This window comes from Rana temporaria, chromosome 8, assembly GCF_905171775.1.
Source record: "Rana temporaria chromosome 8, aRanTem1.1, whole genome shotgun sequence".
NCBI lineage: Eukaryota > Metazoa > Chordata > Amphibia > Anura > Ranidae > Rana > Rana temporaria.
Window position 1 is genome coordinate 61,615,571 of NC_053496.1, and position 24,809 is coordinate 61,640,379.

General features: G+C 47.1%; 2 protein-coding genes across 3 annotated transcripts in view; one reads left to right on the forward strand and one right to left on the reverse strand.

The window, feature by feature from the left end:
• The window catches only part of SUFU (SUFU negative regulator of hedgehog signaling), a 73,957-nt gene extending 65,523 nt beyond the window's left edge, over nt 1-8,434 (reverse strand). For both annotated transcript variants that reach the window (XM_040361888.1, XM_040361887.1), the window contains exons 1-2: nt 8,070-8,434; nt 649-783 (exon numbers count right to left, since the gene is read on the reverse strand). In XM_040361888.1, the coding sequence (XP_040217822.1) occupies nt 649-783; nt 8,070-8,212 (278 nt within the window). In that variant the 5' untranslated portion in view covers nt 8,213-8,434. The remainder of the gene's footprint in view (nt 1-648; nt 784-8,069) is intronic.
• Nucleotides 8,435-13,633: 5,199 nt separating this feature from the next.
• The window catches only part of ACTR1A (actin related protein 1A), a 39,245-nt gene continuing 28,069 nt past the window's right edge, over nt 13,634-24,809 (forward strand). Inside the window, exons 1-5 of the mRNA XM_040361889.1 lie at nt 13,634-13,747; nt 20,230-20,294; nt 20,374-20,449; nt 20,550-20,675; nt 23,513-23,637. Of these exons, the coding sequence (XP_040217823.1) occupies nt 13,700-13,747; nt 20,230-20,294; nt 20,374-20,449; nt 20,550-20,675; nt 23,513-23,637 (440 nt within the window). The 5' untranslated portion in view covers nt 13,634-13,699. The remainder of the gene's footprint in view (nt 13,748-20,229; nt 20,295-20,373; nt 20,450-20,549; nt 20,676-23,512; nt 23,638-24,809) is intronic.

Below are 24,809 nucleotides of genomic sequence, written 5' to 3' on the forward strand. Positions count from 1 at the left end.
AGGTCTGGTCGGCCTGGGTGGATGCACCGGGATGGGGGGCCGGGGGGGTGGGGGACTAAGATGGATTCCCCCCCCGCCCGGATTGGGGGCCTTTGCCCCCCCTTCTCTCTCGGGGCGCTGCCCACTTTGATCGGCTGCTGGGGTCCTCACACGGTCTGGGGGTAATCTAGGGACTTGGTGCGGGGGCGACGATCTTCTGCCCGTGTGTACTCCAAGGAATACTCCGGTTGGTCTGTGACTGGTGGCTTACGGTCGGGGGGGACTGGGGAGGGAGGGCTATGGACTAGCATCTCGTTGCTTATTATACTTGTATTATTTTCCCTTTTTCCTCTCTGGATTGCCTTTGTTTATGATCTGCAAATGCTGAAATCACTTGCTTCTGACTGTCATTGTTTCTATGCAAATCTGATTGTTGAATAATGCATATCTTGTAATGCTGTTTTGTTAATAAAAACCTCTTTCTGTTAAAAAAAACGATGTCCTCTGATTCCTCATGTATTGAATTGTATTGTAACTGTACTGTCTGCCCTTATATTGTAAAGCACTGTGCAAACTGTTGGAGCTATATAAATTCTGAATAAAATAATAATAATAATAATAAAAATAAAGTAAATGTCACAAAAATAAAATAAAAAACACACAACTTACTCATGTACTCTGTTGTCTCCATACAAATCGCTAAGCCCAAAACTGACGTAATGCCAGTGCTCAGGAACACCAAGCGACGAATTGCCAAGGCTTCTGTACATGCTCACATAATCAAGGGGGTCTGGTCCACCCAACCTAAAAAAAGGGAAATAAATTACAGATCAATTAAAAAAATAAAAATAAAAATAAAAAGATTGTGGCAGGCCACACAACATAAATTTCAGTTTTATTATACAACCTAAATTATGCCCACTTAGAACCCAATGTCAAAAGCTCTGTACTTGAACTGCCAAGTTCTCCAACCCACAAATTCCACTAGCAGGGCCACCTATACAGTTCCTGCTCTGGGCACTAGGTGTTCCTCCTAGAGTAATCAAAACTAAATCATACTGGCTATTTATTTTATGCCAGTACAATACCAGTCACGTAAATGCATCGGCCACCTATAAGTTGTATGCACTAAAGCCGAGTGGTGCTCAGTTCAGGGATAGCTGTGCAACCAATTGTAAACGGTTCGAAAGTGAAAAGAATCCACACCAGAACTGGATATTACTGGGCAGCTTGCTGGGTTAGTACCCTTTGTAAATGTGTAACAAGGGACTACACATGATTACAGTTAAATGCCTAATCCTGTTCCTGGGCGATCAGACTCAAGAGGCAAAACAAACAAGGTAACCTACAAAGACTATTACACAATTTAATGAAGTAGTTGTGTTTTCTTATACCTCATTATTGCCCAACATAATGTTAATCTGTAGTGACAAAGAGAAGAGCACTTACATTTCAAGCCTTAACGACAGTTGTCACAAATAGAAATTAAACAAGATTATTGCCTAACACTTAACAAAAAGCCTTGAATATCTGTCACTGTCTTTTATAAATTAAATGCCACTTGCAGTACCCTGCGTGAGAAGGACCCCACCAGCTCCTATTTGGTCTTCCTGACATTTCAGAGCTGCAGCTTCTGTCAGTGTCTTTGGCTTTCTACAATTCCAGAATGTCAAAAAGTCTGTGCCCCCCGCTACGGCTCTCTTCTGACTCTGTCACTACAGGACACAGCATTATTGTAGAGGATGGAAGAATGAACAACAGCACAGAGCGGGGGGGACACAAACATTGGACACCCCCAGAAGTGCTGAATGCCAAAGACACTAATGGAGGCTGCTGTGCTGGAATGAAAGGGGAAGTGAGACATAGGCCACCAGAGAGGAGAGTATAGGGGCTCTCGCCCTGCAGGGTATTGTGGATACAATATCACTTTTTAGATGTGACCAGATATTTAAGTCTGGATAATATAGAAATAGATCTGACAACGGTTTTTACTTGAATTTAAAAAGAGTTGTAAAGGAAAAACATTTTTTTGCCTAATATTAATGTCTGTAAGGTAGACAGACAGAATAGTGTAATGATTCTGTTAAAAAAACGAGTAAATACCTATTAAATTCCTTCATCTATATCACCTCCGTCATTCTAGTTTCTGTTCTCTCGTTCACTTCCTGGTTTGCGGCGCTCGTTCATGTAACAACTACATTTCCCAGTATGAATTGCGACACGCCCAGTAATTCACACCTCCTTGAAGTCTCTAACACGTAGAGAGCGTTCTGCCGCACAGATGTAGTTCCCAGGAGGGGGCGAGCACGTTACTAACCACCGCAGTAAAGCCTCCCTTCATGGTGGTGAGTAACAATCAGACAAGCAGGAAGTGAACGGAACAGAGAAGAAATAGAGCAACTTCTGAGCAAAAAACGAACAATGAGGAAGTGAAAAAAGGAATGTCTGCAGGTAAAGGATGCTTATTATAAAATAAAACAAATTCCTTTACAACCCCTTTAAATGCTTTGGGACCGAGAGTCTCTAGGACCAAATCTATACAAAGTTTGGAAGATAAAAGGGATTATTGGTGGTCATATATAAACTAAGTGTACACATGGTCCCTTATGCTGATGATGTCTGCAAATACAGCAACTATCTTAGGGCAGTGATCTCCAAACTGCGGCCCTTTGCTTGCTTTTATCCGGCCCTTGGGGCATTATTCCCCCCACCATCAGCAACAGTGAGGGGCGCTATTCCTCCCACAGACACCAACGATGGGGAGGGCGGGCGCGCCATTCCTCCCACAGACACCAACGATGGGGAGGGCAGGCGCGCCATTCCTCCCACAGACACCAACGATGGGGAGGGCAGGCGCGCCATTCCTCCCCGCCATTTCTGTTGTGTGTGTGATGTGCACTGCGCTGAGGCAGCCCATACAAATGTGCAGTGTGGTACAGAAAAATGCAAATATGCTGCATTTTTCCATAGCGTATCAAATGGTAGCAAGTCACGCCGCAGAGCAAAGACTTGAATGGAGTTTAACTTTGTATAAAATCTATAAGAATAAAATTAAACAAATTATGTAAATACTGTAGTACAATCCACAGAAACACTGTCTCCTCTGCAAAACAAACCTCAGTCTGCACACAATAAAAGCAATTTTATTTGTTTGTATTGCTACAGATTTCTTCTCACTTCTATCTGGTAAAATGTTATCAGCAGGGAAATATCTCTAAAGGAGCTCCAGATAGCAGTAAAAACCTGTCAGGTGATCAAAGACTTCTTTACTCTTCCTAAAGCTAAAAAAAAAAAAAAAATAAGTTTGGCTGGGTATACACCTTAAGGTCCAATGCCTTTTGTTGTGCAGCAGTGATGTATTTTACATGCATCAGCAAATTGCCATGCCTTTGATTTTTAGTAGGCACTTAGGGAATGCAAGTGCTTTGCTGCTGCGCCATAAGGGCCAATTCACATGGGCTGCATGCTAAAGCAGCCTATAGACCATAGGTGTCAAACACAAGGCCCGCGGGCCAAATCCGGCCTTCAGGCCATTTCATGTGGCCCTCACACCTCTCCTGCACCTGCAAGAGAGCTCCAGCCCTCCTCTGGTCCTACTCCAGACCCTGTATTTTCTGCTTTCTAGCAATGCATCCATCTTTTCCCATCAGCAGCATACGGTAAGGGGGGTGCACTGTGATGTAAGGGAGAGTGGGGGACTCCGGGACTTCTGATGGTGGCGTGGCTCTTGACATCCAATGTAAAAGGGGAGGGGATGTGCTGGACAAATAATCTTACAGATACAACCGGGCAATCATAATGCTGATGTGGCCCACGATGAAATTTAGTTTGACACCCCTGCTATAGACGATTCAATTTCCTTCCACCAAAATCTCTTAATTCCCCCATCAACGCCGACTCCCACATTGCCATTGTGTTCTGCCAGCAAGGGGCGCAGGGAGCCTTCCCAGCTGACAGAACACAATGATAATTGCTAGCAAAACAACTACGACCAATGAATTGACTTGGATAAAATTAGTCTACCCAAAGATGTATTGAATCTTGGCCGATCCCTGCTGAACCACCGAACTTCAATCCATGTATGGAGAAAGGAAAAAAATAAAGTCAGATTTTTATTCCTGTCCAAGTCCCTAATGGAGAAATTTCTTAAAGGGGTTGTAAACTCATGTTTTTTCACCTTAATGCATCCTATGCATTAAGGTGAAAAAACTTCAGTCACTGACCGGCCCCCCATTTTACTCACCTGAGCCCCGTAATTCCCACACCGGAGAGGCGCTCTTCAGCTCTCCCTTTTGATTGGATAGATCGATCAAGCACAGCCATTGGCTCCTGCTGCTGTCAATCAAATCCAATGATGCCGGTGGCGTGGCCCAAGTCCGGCATTTTGTGCCTATAGACGCAAATGCTGGACTCGGGAGCACGCACGCAAGGTAACCCCCTGGGAGAACGCCTCTACTAGCGGGGTTATACGATGCGGGGGGGGGGAGGAGCTAATAGCGCTGCCAGGGGACCCCAGAAGTCGAGGATCGGGGCCACTCTGTAAAACGAACTGCATAGTGGATGGTGTGTGTGTGTGTGTGTGTGTGTGTGTGTGTGTGTGTGTGTGTGTGTGTGTGTGTGTGTGTGTGTGTGTGTGTATGAATGTATGTATGACATTTTTTTTTTTTTTTAAACAACAAAGGAAGCTTTACAATCGCTAACTTTCCATCTGGTAGAAGGTCAGCAGGACAGAAATTTATGTAGGGACATTTTTATCACATAAACAGGTTATTAATGAAAGGAATGAAATAAGGTGAAGAGACTAAGCAGAATCAGTTCAGTACATTCATGCCTGCCAAAAACTGGGTGCAGGTCCATCTTGTCACTGACTGTCTATAGCAGGGCTTCTCAACCAGGATTCCGGGGGGGGGGGTAATTCTTCCTAATGACCACAGGTCTAAGGAACATTCTTCCCACTGACTAACACACTAATGTATCATGAGTTGTAGATCTAGTTTTTTTTAGCAGGGGTTCCCTGGGACAGGAAAGGCATTTCAAATTTTATTTCAAGGGTTCCTTTGTGTTGAAAAAGTTGACAAAGGCTGGTCTATAGCATAGGAAGAAATAGAAAAAAAAAAAAAACACACTCCTGTCCCAGGAAACAATAATAAAACCAAAGACAAAGAAAAGTAAATATGTAAATAGTGAATGAACATGCATTACCTGTAACATGTTGAGTAATACTAAGCAGCCGAGTTTGACAAGTCCACAGAGAGGGGTGCACAGATCCAAACGCACAGTCTGTGTATCCAGGGCCATACACCCCTCTGTACTTGTCAAAGTCGGTAGCGCAGGTCGAGTCCAAACAGCCGATGTGCGTCCATTCACATGGACTGCCTGCACACAGCTCAGTGATAAGACAGAAAAGTACACAAAGGGCTCTTCAATCTCAACAGGGCTCAGTGTGTGTGAATGAGCCCTAAACATGAAAGTGTGAAGATAAATATTAAAACAGCAATTTGTTCAATGAGAACCTCAGATAACAAGCAGAAACACGCTCAATAAGATTGTCTTAACCTGAAAATGTAACGATTCCCAGAAAAGAAAGAACACTGACAGCAGCAATGAGAGGGAAGAAGCTGTTCCTCGGGTTGTCGCCTCTGATCTGACAGCAGGGAGGACAAACAGTCCATGAGCAGCATGGGAAGCGTCTTCTGTGATACTGAGAGCCATCTTCCTACACCTTTCACAATCAGATTAATAAACCCTTGTCAAAAAATAGAACAAAATGTTTTTGTCTAAATGTGAACTTTATCTGAATAGACTGCCAATACATACACAAAGAATAATGTCTATTTCTTCTGAGGCAGCACATGACAGCGCATCACGGTGTTACTGTGGGGTCCTCAGCCACTACGGGGGGGCTCCCAGCTATAGTGCGGAGTCCTCAGCCACTATGGGGGGGGGGCCATTTACATTGTTGGTCAGTTTAAAAACCCATCACTATGGGGTGTCTGGTTAGTGTGGGATCCACAGTCATTAGGGGGGGGGGGGGGGGGGGTTCAGTGTTACAGTGTGGGGTTCCTGGTTACAATGCAGGTCCCCAATCATTGTTGGGTCACCAGTAACAGTGTGAAATCCACAGTCCCTGTAGGGGGTCCTTGGCTAGAGAGGAATGGTCACCAGTCACTATGGTGGGTTCCCGGTTACAGCTGGAGGAGGGGGGGTCACCAGTCACTATGGGGGTTCCCAGTTACAGCTGGAGGAGGGGGGGTCACCAGTCACTATGGGGGTTCCCAGTTACAGCTGGAGGAGGGGGGGTCACCAGTCACTATGGGGGTTCCCAGTTACAGCTGGAGGAGGGGGGGTCACCAGTCACTATGGGGGTTCCCAGTTACAGCTGGAGGAGGGGGGGTCACCAGTCACTATGGGGGTTCCCAGTTACAGCTGGAGGAGGGGGGGTCACCAGTCACTATGGGGGTTCCCAGTTACAGCTGGAGGAGGGGGGGTCACCAGTCACTATGGGGGTTCCCAGTTACAGCTGGAGGAGGGGGGGTCACCAGTCACTATGGGGGTTCCCAGTTACAGCTGGAGGAGGGGGGGTCACCAGTCACTATGGGGGTTCCCAGTTACAGCTGGAGGAGGGGGGGTCACCAGTCACTATGGGGGTTCCCAGTTACGGCTGGAGGAGGGGGGGTCACCAGTCACTATGGGGGTTCCCAGTTACGGCTGGAGGAGGGGGGGTCACCAGTCACTATGGGGGTTCCCAGTTCCGGCGGGAGGAGGGGGTCACCAGTCACTACGGGGGTTCCCAGTTCCGGCGGGAGTCACCAGTCACTACGGGGGTTCCCAGTTCCGGCGGGGGTCACCAGTCACTACGGGGGTTCCCAGTTCCGGCGGGAGGAGGGGGTCACCAGTCACTACGGGGGTTCCCAGTTCCGGCGGGAGGAGGGGGTCACCAGTCACTACGGGGGTTCCCAGTTCCGGCGGGAGGAGGGGGTCACCAGTCACTACGGGGGTTCCCAGTTCCGGCGGGAGGAGGGGGTCACCAGTCACTACGGGGGTTCCCAGTTCCGGCGGGAGGAGGGGGTCACCAGTCACTACGGGGGTTCCCAGTTCCGGCGGGAGGAGGGGGGTCACCAGTCACTACGGGGGTTCCCAGTTCCGGCGGGAGGAGGGGGTCACCAGTCACTACGGGGGTTCCCAGTTCCGGCGGGAGGAGGGGGTCACCAGTCACTACGGGGGTTCCCAGTTCCGGCGGGAGGAGGGGGTCACCAGTCACTACGGGGGTTCCCAGTTCCGGCGGGAGGAGGGGGTCACCAGTCACTACGGGGGTTCCCAGTTCCGGCGGGAGGAGGGGGTCACCAGTCACTACGGGGGTTCCCAGTTCCGGCAGGAGGAGGGGGTCACCAGTCACTACGGGGGTTCCCAGTTCCGGCGGGAGGAGGGGGTCACCAGTCACTACGGGGGTTCCCAGTTCCGGCGGGAGGAGGGGGTCACCAGTCACTACGGGGGTTCCCAGTTCCGGCGGGAGTCACCAGTCACTACGGGGGTTCCCAGTTCCGGCGGGAGTCACCAGTCACTACGGGGGTTCCCAGTTCCGGCGGGAGTCACCAGTCACTACGGGGGTTCCCAGTTCCGGCGGGAGGAGGGGGTCACCAGTCACTACGGGGGTTCCCAGTTACGGCTGGAGGAGGGGGGGGGGGGTCACCATGGGGGTTCCCGGTAACAGCGGGAGGAGGGGGTCACCAGTCACTATGGGAATTCCCAGTTACAGCTGGGAGGAGGGGGGGGTCACCAGTCACTAAGGGGGTTCCCGGTTACAGCTGGAGGAGGGGGGGGGGGGTCACCAGTCACTAAGGGGGTTCCCAGCTCCAGCAGGAGGAGAGGGGGTCACCAGTCACTATGGGGGTTCCCGGTTACAGGGGGAGGAGGGGTCACCAGTCACTATGGGGGTTCCCGGGTTACAGCTGGAGGGGGGGGGGTCCCCTGTAACAATGTTTGTCAGTATAGAAGATGAACTCTCTTGTAACTCATGTAAAGTTGTCTCTATAGCCGTAGTGAGCAGTATGAATGGTCCCGGGACATTATATATCGTAGTGTGGCCTTACCAGTACTTGACTATAGCGGTGACCTGGAGGGGGTTGGGCTGCTCCGGGTACAGCCTCCGACACTCGCCGTAGATGGCATGCAGCCCCGGGGGGAAGATGGACGGGAAGGCCTGGGGTCCGCTGCTAGGCCTCATCTCTTCCATGCCCTCCGCACACTCGCAGCTCTCTCACACTCCCCGGACACCCCGGCCGTCTCTGCTGAGAAAAGTCCGCTCTTCCTCACACGAAGTCTTCGGAGCGCCCCCTCCCTGCCTGACTCCCTCCTTCCCAGCAGCCTCTGGGAGAAATCTCTGGAGAAGCGGCCACACAGATCGCTGCTGGAGTGGAGAATGGTGGTCTAGCAAACAATTCCCATTGGCTGCTGAGCCAACCAATGGATGATGCTTGAAACTACAGTCTTCGTCTCCCAGCAACTCAGTGGCTAGTGTCACACCCAATCATCGTATGGATAATGATGTCGCCAGTAGTGATGCTCCGCCATCTTGTTGGTTTGATATATTTAGTTTCGTTTTTTTTTTTTTTTTTGCTGTATATTGATTTCTAGTTTTCCCGTCCTCTAGACTTTTGTTATAGATAAAACATGATATAAAAGAAGTACTATAACAATAATTGCTAACTAAATTTCAAATAAAAAAAAGAACTCTGGGCAACGTGGCCAGGGCCGGTGCTACCATTAGGCAAACTAGGCAGCCACTACCTAGGGCACCCGGCCACTGGTGTTACTACTCTCTTCTCTCTGCAGCAAGCAACTAAGTCTCAGTGGCGGCTGGTGCTCAACATTTTTTGGGGGGGCGCAAACAAACTGAAAAAAAAAAAAACATCAATTGCAGCCACTGTGCCCATCAAACCCAGCCACTGTGCCCATCAAGCGCAGCCACTGTGCTCATCAAACGCAGCCACGTGCAATCAAATGCAGCCACTGTACCCATAAATTGCTGCCACTGTGCCATCAAACACAGCTAACGTATCCATCAATTGCTGCCAGTGTGCCCATCAATTGCAGCCACTGTGCCTTATCAATTGCTGCCACTGTGCCCCATCAATTGCTGCCACTGTGCTCCATCAATTGCCACTACTATGCCCCATCAATTGCCACTACTATGCCTCATCAATTGCTGCCAGTGTGCCCATCAATTGCCACAACTGTGCCCCATCAATTGTCACTACTGTGCCCCATCAATTGTCACTACTGTGCCCCATCAAATGCTGTCAGTGTGCATCCCCGCTCCTGTCTCGAGTCACGGCGCTGTCCTCCATGCTCTGAGTCATCAATGTCTTCTCCCGTCCTCTGCTATGATTGGATGCCTCATAGCTGCTGTTTACCATTTTGGAAACCTATTAGAGCCTAAGGCTCTAATCGGACGCCTAAGAAAGCCTACGGCTCTAATCAGGCACTTCCAAAAACACCCCCCCTGGCTGTAATTCAGATGCCCGGCGCCCGACAAGGGGCCGGACTCCTAAATAGGGGGCGGCAGCGGCAACCATAGATAGGTTCATGCAATGCATGTTATTTTGGGAGTAGAGGTTACTAGGTCCATGTTCCTGATAATATGTGCATTTACAAAAGATTTCCCTAAAAGTTTGGGGTTAAAATAAAAATGTGATAATGAGATTTTGGTAAGAAAGTAACCAGGACCAAAATAAATGGCTGCATATGTTGAGTCAGGGTGACTATTCTTGATAATTCCCAGAATTTCAACCATAAAAAGTGTTAAAGGGGTTGTAAAGGTTTGTTTTTAATTTTATAAATAGGTTCCTTTAAGCTAGTGCATTGTTGGTTCACTTACCAACACAGTGTCTCCCCACAGTGATGTAGTCCCAAGGGAGGGGGCGAGCACGCTGACTAACCCCCAGCCAGAACGGCTCGGATGATGGTGGAAAGCTTACTGAGGAGGAACAGGAAGTGAGAAATTCAGACAAAGAAAAAAAAAAATTTAGAAGGGAAATCGAAGGAACAGGTAAGTGAACCAACAATGCACTAGCTTAAAGGAACCTATTTAGAAAATAAAAACACAAACCTTTACAACCCCTTTAATGATGTAATGTTGCTTATTCATCAATGTTTCGTTTGTTGCTGATGGTCAGATATATTTGCAAAGTTGGGAGGCTGACTTCTGAGTCAGAATATGTGTTTGGGTAAAATGTTCTGTTCTGAGATCCTCGGGTCCACTTGGGTCCCGGGGATAGAAGGAACTAAAGGTGTTTGAGTTTTGTTGAAATCCTGCTGTAATACTAGATTTGGGAAAATGTTTAGTTAAATATTGAATCTCTATAAGGAAAACTCTTGCTAAGAAACATTTTTATTTCGGCATGCTTTACTTATTTTGAACTGATCAGGTAGATTCTGCGATTATTCATATTGAATGAGGAGTATCCGCCCCAGCCAGCATTCACCCCTAGCCCCCTGTAGATGAAGAAATGCCCACCCCATTCATACCCTATATCCCATTCATACCCTAAAATGACAATTAAGCACTTCAGAAAAGGACTAGGGATGGAAATTGTGTAATCAGGTGGTGGAATTTTACCCCCCATCAACCCCCTCCCCTGCTCCTTTTCTGTACCCCTATCTTCAATAATTCAGCATGTGTACTGATGTGGTAAAGTTCTCTGCTAGGGATTTGGGATGTGGCAGAGATATGTGGTGCATCAGCTCGCCTGCACTAATGCCACTAATTTCTGCTATATGAGCATTGTCAGTGGCATCTGTGCACATATGTGGAAATTCTTTGTATGTGCACAGACATACCAAGATCAGTGATGTGTCTGCTTGTGTGCTGAGTGTTGTGGCACACATTCCCCCCTCTGTAACATAATCCATCCTAGGATAGGTGTGACATGGCAATCTCAGAAGGTAGCAGGACCCGGCCTAGGCCAGAAACCATTTACTGTACTGCACTTTTAATTGTACTTCAGGAAATAATGATTAAACATGATTACCATGTTCAATTCCAATATTCCATATTGTGTGAAGTAGACCAGTTTTATTCTTGTGGATATAGAATGTAGATAGAATTTTTTTCCAGTTTATTGTAATCTGACATGTGTGCTTTTCATTGTTTGAATGTGGGTAGTTTGTCCAATCTTTCATATTTGGATATCTGTAGCTTAGGCACTATCAAAGTCGAACAATAAAAAAAATCTCTTTTGGTTATTTCCTTACTCAAAATATGAAAACAAAAACAAATTTTAATAAGCACTTTTTTTTTTCTTAAGCAAATCTGGTATATGTTCATAAACATTGTGCCAAAATAACTAAAATAAAGTAATTTGACTTGTGTTAAAAATACGTGTAAAAGAACAAGTTAACACACACCAGTTGATGTAGTTGCATATGTAAAAAGATAGAAAGAATTGTTGCTGTATGATAATATATGTAAAATCTGCTGATGTTTGAATTGTTATCATCTACACGCAATTTGTAACTGTGAAATGGTCCCATATTTGCGATACCCATATTTGACCACAAGATGTCAGTAGAGTGGCATACAGTGGCAAGTGGGGTTTTATTTTGCTCAGATTAGGAGATATTATTTTTGTGTGGACAGACACTTTCAAATTGGGTGGGGGGTACCATTATTGTGCTTAAAAACAGGGTGTCAAATTCGCTACATTAACCACTTAAGGACCGGACCAATATGCTGCTAAATGACCCAAGGGGTTTTTACAATTCGGCACTGCGTCGCTTTAACAGACAATTGCGCGGTCGTTCGACGTGGCTCCCAAACAAAATTTGCGTCCTTTTCTTCCCACAAATAGAGCTTTCTTTTGGTGGTATTTGATCGCCTCTGCGATTTTTATTTTTTGCACTATATATAAAAATAGAGCAACATTTTTGAAAAAAAATCTATATTTTTTACTTTTTGTTATAAGAAAAATCAAATAAACTAAATTTTAGTGAAACATTTAGGCCAAAATGTATTCAGCCACATGTCTTTAGTAAAAAAAATCGCAATAAAAAAAAATAGCTACCTAGCGGGAACAGCGACACTAATACAGCGATCAGAAAAATGATCGCTTAGTGACACTGGCAATAGGGAGTGAAAGGGTTAACTAGGACGGTGATTAAGGGGTTAAAACTTTATTAGGGGGGGTACGGGGGCTACCCTGGACCTAACACTAACTGCCTGTCACACTGACACTAAATGCAGTGATCAGTACATATATGATCACTGCATTCAGTGACACTGTGACAGGGGGGGTGGGGGGTTAATGTGCCTATGTGTAGTGTGTGTCAGTGTAATGTTGGTGCAACTTACTGTGTGATGTGATCTCTCCTCAGCGGCGGTTGAAAATACCGCCGAGAGGAGAGATCACATCACTTCCTCCTCCTGTGTTTACACAGGAGGAGGAAGTGACACGCAGGGGGAGCGCGCGGATTGGCTGAGTGCGATCCGGAGGGGGCGGACAAAAACAAACAGCCGCCCCCTCATCCCGGATCGCTCGGACAGCCACGGGGACCGCCGCAGGTACCGGGGGGGGGGGGGGAGTCCCGATCGGACCCCCGACCCACGTCTAGGCAGGGACGTACAGGTACGCCAATGTGCCTGTACGTGCCATTCTGCCGACGTATATGTACATGCGGCGGTCCGGAAGTGGTTAATAAGTTATGGAATCTTTTAGGTGTTGTCCTCACAAACTACATACACACGCCTTTTACTCATCCCAGCCCAGTTTATGCAGGATCAGAGCAGGGAAGACTCCTATTGCACCATTGCAGCACAGCATTTTTTATCTCATCTGCATTAGACTTACTCACATGCTATAATGGGGTTTAATAGATCACATGGAGAGCTTAGTAAATTCACATTTGAGCATACATTTTACTGCCAGTGACCAAGAAATGTGTGTGTGTGTGTGTGTAGGGGGGGGGGGGGGGGGCGCCTGAAAAAAGTCTCAGCTGCAATCCCAGTGTGAAAGCCTGAGTGCTTTCACACTGAGGCGCTGCGCTGGCAGGGCTTTAGGAAAAGTCCTGCAAGCAGCATCTTTGCAGCCCTTTAGGAGTGTTGTATATACCACTCCTAAAGCACCCCTGCCCATTGAAATCACTGGGGAAAAATGCACTGAAACGCATCAAAAAAACACATGCAGAAAAGCATCTGGTATGCATCCGGACTGGGTTTCTTTGGCGTGAATTGGCCCTTATAGCAGAAAGTAAAAAATATTGGGTTTTTATTTTTCCAAAGTCATTGGTCTTTTCTTAATTATAGAGCAAAAAAAATGCATAGGCGATCAGATACAATTAAAAAAAGCTTTATTTGTAGGGAAAAAAGGATGTAAATTTTATTTGGGTACAGCGTTGCACAACCGCGCAATTGTCAGTTAAAATAAAGCAGTGGATGGTCATAAAGGGGGGGGGGGCTAATTCTTCCGAAGAGCAAGTGGTTAAAGGCAGAAGGGCCTCATCCTGCCCTGTTATTGCAGTTTGGAATCATACTGTATGACCTCACACTTTCCATGTCTCTCTCATCCATAGACAGCCCACTCATCTCAAATGCGCATGGGCAGTCCGTTTCTGGGCTTCACGCATGCGCAGAGAAGGCTGAGCGCCGTCCCGTCCATTAGTCGTGTGCGCAGGCGCAGTAGAAGCTGTAGCCGGCCCGTCATCTCCTGGACAGGAGGAAGCCGCCATGGAGTCATACGATGTGATCGCAAACCAGCCCGTTGTGATTGATAATGTGAGTAGAGCTGCACCCCGCAGACATTTGCACACAGCTCCCTTCCTCTGGCAGGGTCGGGGATTTGTAGAGTGAAGGAGGGCGGAGGGGGCGCTGCCATTAATTTTCCCCTTTGTCATTATCGCAACCGCGCCCTCCTCACACACTGTCAGCACTGCTACAGTACTCCGCAGCAGGGCAGGCCGGCGGGCTGTGCGTACACTGGGAGAGGGGAAGCCTTCATAGACGCGGCCTGGCTATTTTATTTCTCTCGGGTTTTTTGGGGGGTGATAAAGCTGAGAGAAGTCACCCTAACCTGATGGCTGCCACAGGACACGCCCTGGTGCTTGGGTGGGCGTGGTAGACAGCGGAGGTGTGCATTCCTATTGGCTGAGCTCGCCGTCGCTCATCTGGAGGAAAAGGGGCGGAGATGACTGGCGTCACTTGTCCGTATTAAGAGTGCTGATTGGGTGGTAGATTGATTGGCAGCTGGGGTCTGAGTTGTGTTTGGAGCACATGTGAAGGGGCGGGGTTTGTTCTATTGGGTGTGGAGGAGGCGGGGACCGTTTTGTGGGTTAGGTTGGCAATAGAATGGGCAGGATGTAAACCTAGAGAGTAGTGTGGCGGGGTACGGCTGGCATTGTATAGGCAATGTGCACTTCCCGTCCGTTCAGTATGGGCGGCGCTAACCGGGTGCGGGGAGTGGCCTGTCACACAGGAGGTGTCAGTCTGCTCTGTTTATCCCTTCCCATAGATCAGCGATCTCCGAACTATGGCCCTCCAGTTCAGGAACTACAATTCCCATCATGTCTGTGAGTGTCAGAGTTATGCAATGCCTCATGGGACTTGTAGTTCCACAACACCTGGAAGACAGTAGTTTGGAGATCCCTGCCCTAGATCAATGAACATACTACAAATCCTATCCGCCCCCATAGCAGAGAACAGTCATGTCACCACACTTAGGGCTCATTTACACCTGATTTGTCTCTGAAGAGCAATCCACATTCAGATTGCTCTTCAGAGAACTTATGACAGGTGAGAGGGAGCTGTATTGCCTACACGGCCTGTTTTAACCCTCTAAATACCAGACACCGGTGTGCTTGCAATGCAGCCTTCTTCACTTGAATGGGATGCGTTTAGCGGGCAGTACCACCTGCCAAAAGCAATGGGGTAAACTTGCCGCTGTGACACGTGTACACAGCCTTTGCTGCTGCCCCTGCGGCAAAGGGGGTGGCGGTAAAAACATGACTCAACCACCGAGTTTAGCCCCCCCCCCCCCGCCAAATCACAAGTGTAAAGGAGCCCTTAGGCCTTGTGCACACAGATGTACTTAAAGTGGAAGTCCCGCTAAACCACTCCATTCTGGCCTCTTGCAGGTATAGCGATGTAAAGTGTCTATCTATACTCTTAAAAACCCAGTAATACACTCTCTCACCCGGCTCTGCACATGCTCAGTCGCTCTCTCTTTTTAGGCACTGCCGAATTTGTAGAGGCCGATCTGCTGACACCCTTAAAGCAGAATTAAACCCTTCTATCCTTTACAGCCAAGGAAGCTGCTTCTGTTCGATCTGCAACGGCCATGGTGCTGCACATGTGATCAGTTATGACACCATACATTTGATGGTTTGACAGTTTGGTTGAGGACGCAATCAAATGAAACTAGTGAATCGACGGGTTTAGTTCCGCTTTATGATTTACTGCAGTTCAAGGGCTCTGGCTTCAACAAAATGGCGGCCTCCAGCAAGAAAAAATGGGAATAAAGCCGGAGGCAATTTACAGCACACACTCACTTTTGTAGCATCATTATTAATGTAGAATGTATGTTCCTTGCTAAGGCTGCATTCACACCTTTGCGTCGGCGATATGCGGCGACATTAAATAGGCGTTTTGTGGCGACAAGACGCATCGTTTTTCAGCCTTGTTTTTTGCTGGAGGGGTGATTTTACACTGTCGGCTATGCCCGAACGCCGAAGCCGCCCGAAAAAAAGGGTCCGGGACTTGTTTTGAGCTTCAGGCGTTTCGGCGTTCAGCATGGAGATGTGAACCATCTCCATAGCCGACAATGTAAAATCCCCCCTCCAGCGTATTGCAGGCTGCAATAGCGGCGGGCGTCTGGTGTGAAAACGCCTAGATGTGAATGGAGCCTTAGGAAAATTTTGTGTTTATCACATTGTTATGGGTAAAGTTCCACGTTGAAGCAGGACTTATAACGACTCGATAAAAACGTAATGTTCTTTAGCAAGGGACATCAATTCTACGATAACCGATTCCAGACCGCTCACGCATATATACTGCAGCAGGGTGGCCTGGCTGTGCAAAATCACGCACCTGTACTTGATTCTGTGAACACGATCTATGGGTCGCGGGCGTGCCGCCGAAGCGCTGCTCCCGCTGTGATTGGACACAATGGCAGCCAATCAGTGGGTCCAACAGATGGGACACACCGATCGGTGGAAAGGTGGTCTACCTATGTAAACAAGGCATCCTGCTGTTCTGTCAGGGAATAAAAGAGAGTAGCTAAAACACAGATCTCTCGTATCCTCCAGTGCATCCACTCCCCCCACAGTTAGAAAGCATTCACTACGAGCGCACTTAGCCCCTTTATTGCCCCTGGTGTTAACCCCTTCCCTGCCAGTGTCATTTATACAGTGACAGTGCATTTTTTTTCACACTGATCACTGTATTGGTGTCACTGGTCCCCAAAAAGTGTAATTTAGTGTCAGATTTGTCCACCGCTATGTCACAGTCCTGCTGAAAATCGTTGATCGCCGCCATTACTAGTAAAAAAATATAAAGTTCCTAAATCTATCCCATAGTTTGTAGACGCTATTACTTTTGCGCAAACCTAAAGTGTCTTCATACACTTTAATAAAAATATGTAGCAGAAAATAATTTTGGCCTAAAAAATGCAGAGGTGACCAAATACCACAAAAGGAAAGCTCTATTTGTGTGTGTGTGTGTGTGTGTGTGTGGGGGGGGGGGGTACAGTAATGCATGACCACACAATTGTCCCTTAAAGCTACACAGTGCCGTATCGCAAAAACAATTGCATTGTCAGGAAGGGGGTAAAACCTTACGGAGCTGAAATGGTTAATAAATATGCTACCAAAATTAGTGTGTGCTGCAAATTGCCTCTGGCATTGTTCCTGTTTCATCTTACTGGAGGCTACCATTTTTCTGAAGCCCAGAGTCCCTGAACAGCAGTAAATCGTAAAGCAGCACCAAACCTGTACTGTTAAATTTCCGACATTTTACTTATTTTAAACTATTTAATTAGTCGCTGTGTGTAGATCGCTTTCTACCGTCTTCCTTTTAGTGCAGTCGTTCATTTTCTGACCAATGACGTCTCTTCATGCAGGAAAAATGGTGTTTACGTGCCAGGGCTACGTCATTTCCTTTGCCTGGCATCAGCCCCAAGATTCTGCAAGACTGGCTTCTCATTCACAAGCAGAATTTTAACCCAATGTGACAGGGGCTGTAGAAGCGGCAAACGCAACACAGGAGAGAGCACAAGCGAGAGGCGTGTTGCACAGGAGAGGGCACACGCGAGAGGCGTGTTGCACAGGAGAGGGCACACGCGAGAGGCGTGTTACACAGGAGAGGGCACAAGCGAGAGGCGTGTTGCACAGGAGAGAGCACAAGCGAGAGGCGTGTTACACAGGAGAGAGCACAAGCGAGAGCCGTGTTGCACAGGAGAGAGCACAAGCGAGAGCCGTGTTGCACAGGAGAGAGCACAAGCGAGAGGCGTGTTGCACAGGAGAGGGCACAAGCGAGAGGCGTGTTGCACAGGAGAGGGCACAAGCGAGAGGCGTGTTGCACAGGAGAGGGCACAAGCGAGAGGCGTGTTGCACAGGAGAGGGCACAAGCGAGAGGCGTGTTGCACAGGAGAGGGCACAAGCGAGAGGCGTGTTGCACAGGAGAGGGCACAAGCGAGAGGCGTGTTGCACAGGAGAGGGCACAAGCGAGAGGCGTGTTGCACAGGAGAGGGCACAAGCGAGAGGCGTGTTGCACAGGAGAGGGCACAAGCGAGAGGCGTGTTGCACAGGAGAGGGCACAAGCGAGAGGCGTGTTGCACAGGAGAGGGCACAAGCGAGAGGCGTGTTGCACAGGAGAGGGCACAAGCGAGAGGCGTGTTGCACAGGAGAGGGCACAAGCGAGAGGCGTGTTGCACAGGAGAGATCCATATTGCAGGGGAGAGAGCACGAGAGATCCGTATTGCACGAGAGAGCGCAGTATTGCACGGGAGAGAGCTCCGTATTGCACAGGAGAGATCCATCTTGCACAGGAGAGAGCACGAGAGATCCGTCCGTATTGCACGGGAGAGAGCAGTATTACACAGGACTCAGGAGAGAGCAGTATTGCACAGGAGGGAGCACGGGAGATCCGTATTGTACCGGAGAGAGCACAAGAGAGCAGTATTGCACAGGAAAGAGCACGAGAGATCCGTATTGCACATGAGAGAGCAGTTTTGCACAGGAGAGCTGCAATGCTGTACTGAGCATGAGCGAGATTATGGACATGGAGAGAAAGTAAGGGCTGAAGATAGAATGTTGTTGGACGTGGAAGACAGAAGTCACTATGGCGGTGACTGCAACTGAAAAGGAGTTCCGTATTTCCCGGCGTATAAGACGACCCCCTATTTTTCCAGGAAAAATTTTGGTTTTGGGATATACTCGCCGTATAAGACGACCTCCTTCCTACTAGTCTGTCTGGAAGCTGAGGGGCAACCGCTGACAGGAACAGGCTTTTTCCAAATCTCACTGTGCCATTGCATTACATCACATCACATGCCTCCACTATGTCATTGCCGACCTCACTGTGCCGGCCAAGACGATCTCCCTACCTTATTTTGTTTGCAGAGTTTGGGTTTCAGGCTGCGGGCATCCATTATTCAAAAGCCGCGCCTCCTCCTCAGACTGTTCTGTGATAGGCGGAAAACTAATTTTCCCAGCAGAGCCTCTGTTCAATGTTCCGCCTATCATGGATGTCCTCTCGTCTGAGGATGAGAAGGCATCCGTGATAGGCTGAACACTGAACAGAGGCTCTTCTGGGAAAATGAGTGTTCCGCCTATTGCGGAACAGTCTAAGGAGGAGGCGGCGCAGCTTTTGAATAATGGATGCCCGCAGCCTGACTGAGACAGGTGCCGGCGTATAAGACGACCCCTGAGTTTTGAGGCATTTTCTTACATCCAAAAGGTCGTCTTATACGCCAGCAAATACAGTATTCAGAAAAAGCATGTTTTTATTCCAAGTAAAGGCCTGTATGATAAATGCCACTTTTGAAGCAATCGTACGATAATCAGATCGTTGGTACAGACCTTTCGAGCGCCGATCACGACAGTTTATCCGATCGGACAAGCACGAAAAATGATTCTCATGTGATACTAGGTAGTATGATTTCCATTTAATCCGTACAGTACAGTTGTCTGGAAATATAACACGACATCACTGTTTTTTTTTATTTTATTATTTATTTATTTTTTATTTTTTGATTCTGTCGTACGAGAATTTTCGTAACTTTAGTAAACTCTTCATGTTCGATATGCAACTAGCATGCAAAATAAAAAACGAACGATCTGTCGTCTGATTTTTGGATCGTGTGTACGGGGCTTAAGAAGCATTCGATATGCTTTGCCATGGTGGCACTTTTCACAATAACTTTATATGTTGCATTATATGAAAATTGGGGTCGAAGCATCTGAGTTTACTATTGCTTTAACAGTTTAAAAAAAAAACAGTTACATTCCTGGAATGCCTGGATTGTCAACTGTCACGTTTGCTTGTGTCCTCAACCAAACTGTAAAACCATCAAATGGCTTGTGATCAGCAGATCAGCCTCTACAATTTTCTGCAGTGTCTACAGATGGAGAGCAACTGAGCATGTGCAGAGCAGGGTGAAACAAGTATATTAGTGGATTTTAAACAGTGCAGGTGATCTGCCGGTATGGTTCCGGCTTTCGAGATGGTTCCTGTAAGGACTGCGCAGGCACAATCCTTGCCGACGGAAATCGTGGAATTTGAGGAAAGTGGCCAGTCCGCCTCACATCCTCGCTCCGCTCGCTCGGCCTCCTGGCTCTTTTTTTAACATCCTCCAATCCGAAGATTTCCGTCAGCAAGGGTTACGCCTGCGCAGTCCTTTACAGGAACTATCTCGATAGGGGGAACCTTAACGACAAGTCACCGGCACTTATTGTTAATGTTTTCCATAATTATACCTGAAAAAGCGGCCAGCCTGAAGTTATCTAGCAGGACTTAACTTTCTGACTTAAAGCAGAGTTTTTTTTTTTTTTAAACCAAAGTTTATTGTCACTTTAACAATCTTTATAAGAGATTAAAACCCGAGATTCTCTAACTCTTTGCTGAACATCTATGGATTAGAAATGTAAAAGCGTAGCTTTCGAATTCCATTGTATTTGTCACCTCCTGTACCTCCTCTGGTATTATACATTGTACAGCTATGCTAATGTAATTACTGTTCTTATACTGTATTTTTCTCTCTTTAGGGCTCTGGAGTCATTAAAGCTGGCTTTGCTGGGGATCAGATCCCAAAGTATTGCTTTCCTAACTAGTAAGTACTTCTTTATGGATGAACCATTATGCTGCTGTACAGGGTGAAGGTTGTAACCTTTGCTTGTATTTCTTTGTAGTGTTGGGCGGCCAAAGCATATTCGGGTCATGGCTGGTGCCTTGGAAGGAGATTTATTTATTGGACCAAAGGCAGAGGTGAGTTACTCTGACCACTCTTTGTAAAGGAGCCACTGAATACCTCTTGAAGTGTTTATAAGATATTCTGCTGTAATACTGACATACATTACTATTCTAGGAACACAGAGGCTTGCTATCTATCCGATACCCCATGGAACACGGCATTGTAAAGGACTGGAATGACATGGAACGTATCTGGCAGTATGTCTATTCAAAAGATCAGCTGCAGACTTTTTCAGAAGAGGTATGGCGGTGTTCTCCTTAAAGGGCTTGTCCCCTAAGAAAATAACTAACACCTTTTAGTAGTCTCCGTATGCTGTGTAGTTCATTTCTTATGACATTTGACAATCATTTTTTTGCCTGCATTGGGGTATTTGTAGCTGTATCACACATGTGAGTGTCCCCCATCCAAGTGGGACTGACCCCCCTCTCTGTTTGGTATAAGGACACCAGTGAAGGTGTTTTCACAATTCATTTTGGAATTGAAAACCTAAAGTAGAATCAGATGAGAGCCTTTTTTTTTTTTTTTTCATTTTGGATAGTGTACGGGAGGATTATAACAACTGTCAGGGTTTTTTTTGCCATCCGTATCCCATTGGGGGATTTACCTTCAAGCTGAGTTCCACCCAAAAGTGGAACTTCCGCCTTAAGCACTCCTCGCCCCCTTACATGCCACATTTAGCTTGTAAATTTTTTTTGGGGGGGGGGGGCTTCGGTAGGAGTGAGACTTTCTGTCCCACTTCCTACTTCCATCTACGGGCCACCTAGGTGGCGACTCCTCTCGCTTTAGGCGGCCCCTCCCTCTAGGCCAGGGATATGCAATTAGCGGACCTCCAGCTGTTGCAAAACTAGAAGTCCCATCATGCCTCTGCCTCTGGGTGCCATGCTTGTGGCTGTCAGAGTCTTGCTATGCCTCATGGGAATTGTAGTCCTGCAACAGCTGGAGGTCCGCTAATTGCATATCCCTGGTCTAGGCAATCTTCTGGGTCACGTGACAGGTCCCAGGAGATCGCCTGTCCACTCCTAGAGCACAGCGCGACTTGCGCATGCGCAGTGCGTGCCCAGCCGTGAAACCGAAAGCTGTCACGGCTGGGTATCCACAGTGTGAATGGAGGTGCCGGCGGAGAGGGAGCGACGCTCCGGGAGGCCACATCGCTGGACCGTGGAGCAGGTAAGTGTCTGTTTATTAAAAGTCAGCAGCTATAGTCTTTGTAGCTGCTGACTTTTAATAAACATAAACAGGCTGGAACTCCGCTTTCACTTCCTGTACCGTAACCAAAACAGGAAGTGAGAAGAAATTCCTGGACATCCATTGGGCCCCCAAGTCACCAGAAAGTTTACTTTTAATTTACATTAAAGTGGTTTAAATGCTTAATGTTTTGTTATCTTCATGCATTCTCAGCCCCCCCCCCCAAATATTTTAAAGAAAAGTGACAACCACCCTAATCTATAACTGGCCTTTGCACATCACAAACAAAGGGCCATGCACATCACAAACAAAAGATTTCCCAGCACACTGGCTAGCCTGCAAATCAACCAAATTTGGCCCTGTGTAATAGTTTATGTTTAAAACAGGATACTTGCCTGTTCTCGATCCAGCACTGCCCCTGAGAGAGGGGGGTGGGGCTGAGCCACTGAATACAATAGGCAAACAGACTCAGGATCAAGCCTGCATGAGTACCCCCAAAGCAAGTGACTTGCTATGGAGGTAATTAGAAGGGTGAGGGAGCCTGGAGCGCCAGCAGCGGACCCCAAGAATGAGGATTGGGCTGCTCTGTGCAAAGCCATTACACAGAGTTGGTAAATATAACTTTTTTTGTTTTAATTACCTTTACAATCGCTTTAATGTGGGTGTAAACCCACTTTAAAAAAAAAAAAGAACACTTGCAAGACAAAGGCATAATGAGCTAGTATGCATAGCATACTAGCTCATTATGTAATACTCACCTGGGATTAAAGCCCCTTATAGATATCCAATACATTCAGGATACCTATCTATCAGTGATACAATTTGCATCTTTCCTTTTTCCCTTTTCCTTTTCATTTTTGGGATTAAAGCCCCCTTTGCATTGCCCGACACAGCACCAGCCGGCGACATGTCATCCCGGAGTTACTTCCGGGTATCGCGGCTTCAGTGCTCTGATTGGCCTGAGCTGCGATGACGTCACTCCCGCGCATCTACCCGATAGAAAACCTTTGGGATGAATTAGAGTGGAGACTGTGAGCCAGGCCTTCTCATCCACATCAGTGCCGAGATCAAAACTCTTCTCTTTTGATATCAAAAGAGATAGGAACAGCGAGCGCCCAGAGGCGATTCAGTTCGCATGTGCTGCGCTATATAAGTTCTTCATTCATTCACAAATGCGCTTCTGGAAGAATGGTCAAACCTTCCCATAGACACACTCCTAAACCTTGTGGACAGCCTTCCTAGAAGAGTTGGAGCTGCAAAGATTGGGCCAACTCAATATTGAACCATACGGACCGAGACCGGGATGTCAGTCATGTGAATGTAAAGAGGCGTCTTTACACGCTTTTGACAATATACCGTGTATAACGCGCTCCCGCGTATACCGCGCACCCCTAAAGTTGCCGTGAATCCTGTGAAAAAAAAGTTTTTTTTGTACTTACAGTTTTGGTGTCTTGCGCGGCGTCCATCGGCGGCCTCGTCGGGTCCGGCGCTCGTCTGCGGCTTCGGGTGCCCTCTTCGTCGGGTCCGGCGTCCTTCTGCGGCTTCGGGTGTCCTCTTCGTCGGGTCTGGCGTCCTTCTGCGGCGTCCTCCCCGCTCGTTTCCCGCGCCGAGTTTGAATACTGCGCCGACATATACCGAGCGCAGTACGCTCAGGACGTCAGCGTGAGAGGCGCTGAGACTGCCCGAAGATACACGAGTGTACTGCGCTCGGTATATGTCGGTATATAGGGCAAAATAGTGCGCGGTATACGCCGATAAATACGGTAGTGTACCTTGCATGTACAAAATATAAGAACATACTAAGAAAATACTGGTTCACGCCTTTGAAGAAAAAAAGAAAAACACATTCAGTATAGATCCTCCTTTAAATTATTTTTAATTCTCTTACACAGCATCCAGTATTGCTTACAGAAGCTCCCTTGAATCCACGAAAAAATCGCGAGCGAGCGGCAGAAGTTTTCTTTGAGACTTTTAATGTTCCAGCTCTGTTCATCTCCATGCAAGCTGTGCTGAGCCTGTAAGTGTCTTACTCCTATATCTTTATGTTTTTTTATGGTTATCCTATTGACTCCAGGTTTCTTGTGTAAAAATGTCTGGTAGAAGTGAATTCGCCTTTATTACTTAATCTGCAAATAAAAATAAAAAATGTTGGCGGCTAGAGTCTAATTGGGTACTGTAGACCACCCACACACATTTGTACATGAGACTTATCTATCTTTGATATGTCTGTGTTCCTGGTGTTTGCACTGTAACAGCTGCACACCTGGGATTCATTTATTCTGCACTATAAACCATTGTGATTAATAAGTGTAGTCTGGTGTGTCTAAAGACTTGTGTGTATGAGTGCCTGGGTGTTCTGGGCTGCTAAATCTTCATGGTAGAGTTCATAAAACCATAGAGGCTGCTGGTTATGCTGTGTGCAGATGAATTTCTACAGTTTGCTTAACCACTTGCTTACTTGGAACTTTTACCCCCTTTCTGCCCAGGCCAATTTTCTGTGCTGTCACACTTTGAATAACAATTGCACAGTCATGCAACACTGCACCCATATGACATTTTTATAATTTTTATTTTGAGACACATAGAGCTTTCTTTTGGTGGTATTTAATCACCACTGGTTAATTTTTGCTAAACAAATGAAAAAAGAACAAACATTTAGATTTTTTTTTTTTTTTTTTTTTTAAATGTCTTTGTTTCGGTTATAACATTTTGGAAATAAGTACGGTAATTTTTTTTTCTTTACTCATGAGGCTGCACTGATGGACACTGATAGGCTGCACCGATAATCAGGGCACTGATTATCAGGGTAAATGTCACCAGACAGTTATTGGCTTTCCTTCCCTCACAGTGACAGTGCTGAGGGGAAAAAAATGCAGATAACCAGCATTTGTTTACATGTTATGAGATGTGATTAGACACATCTGATCACGTGGTATAGGGCTGCTGTGATTGGCCCTTTACCTCGATCTGTGATGAGCGGTGTTTATAGATCTAAGCACAACTGAAAACAGATGGGGTTCAAGTACACAATCCTAAGCTGTAAGCTGTCAAGAGTCTAGTAATCCAAAGAGACTAGTAATCCGGCCTGCCATCTCCACTAAGGGAGCCCAGCGAGGGGGATGTGGGGTTCTGGGGAGATGGTGTGAGAGGGCGTGGAAGAGAAGAAGTGACTGAGAGAAAGGTGGGAGG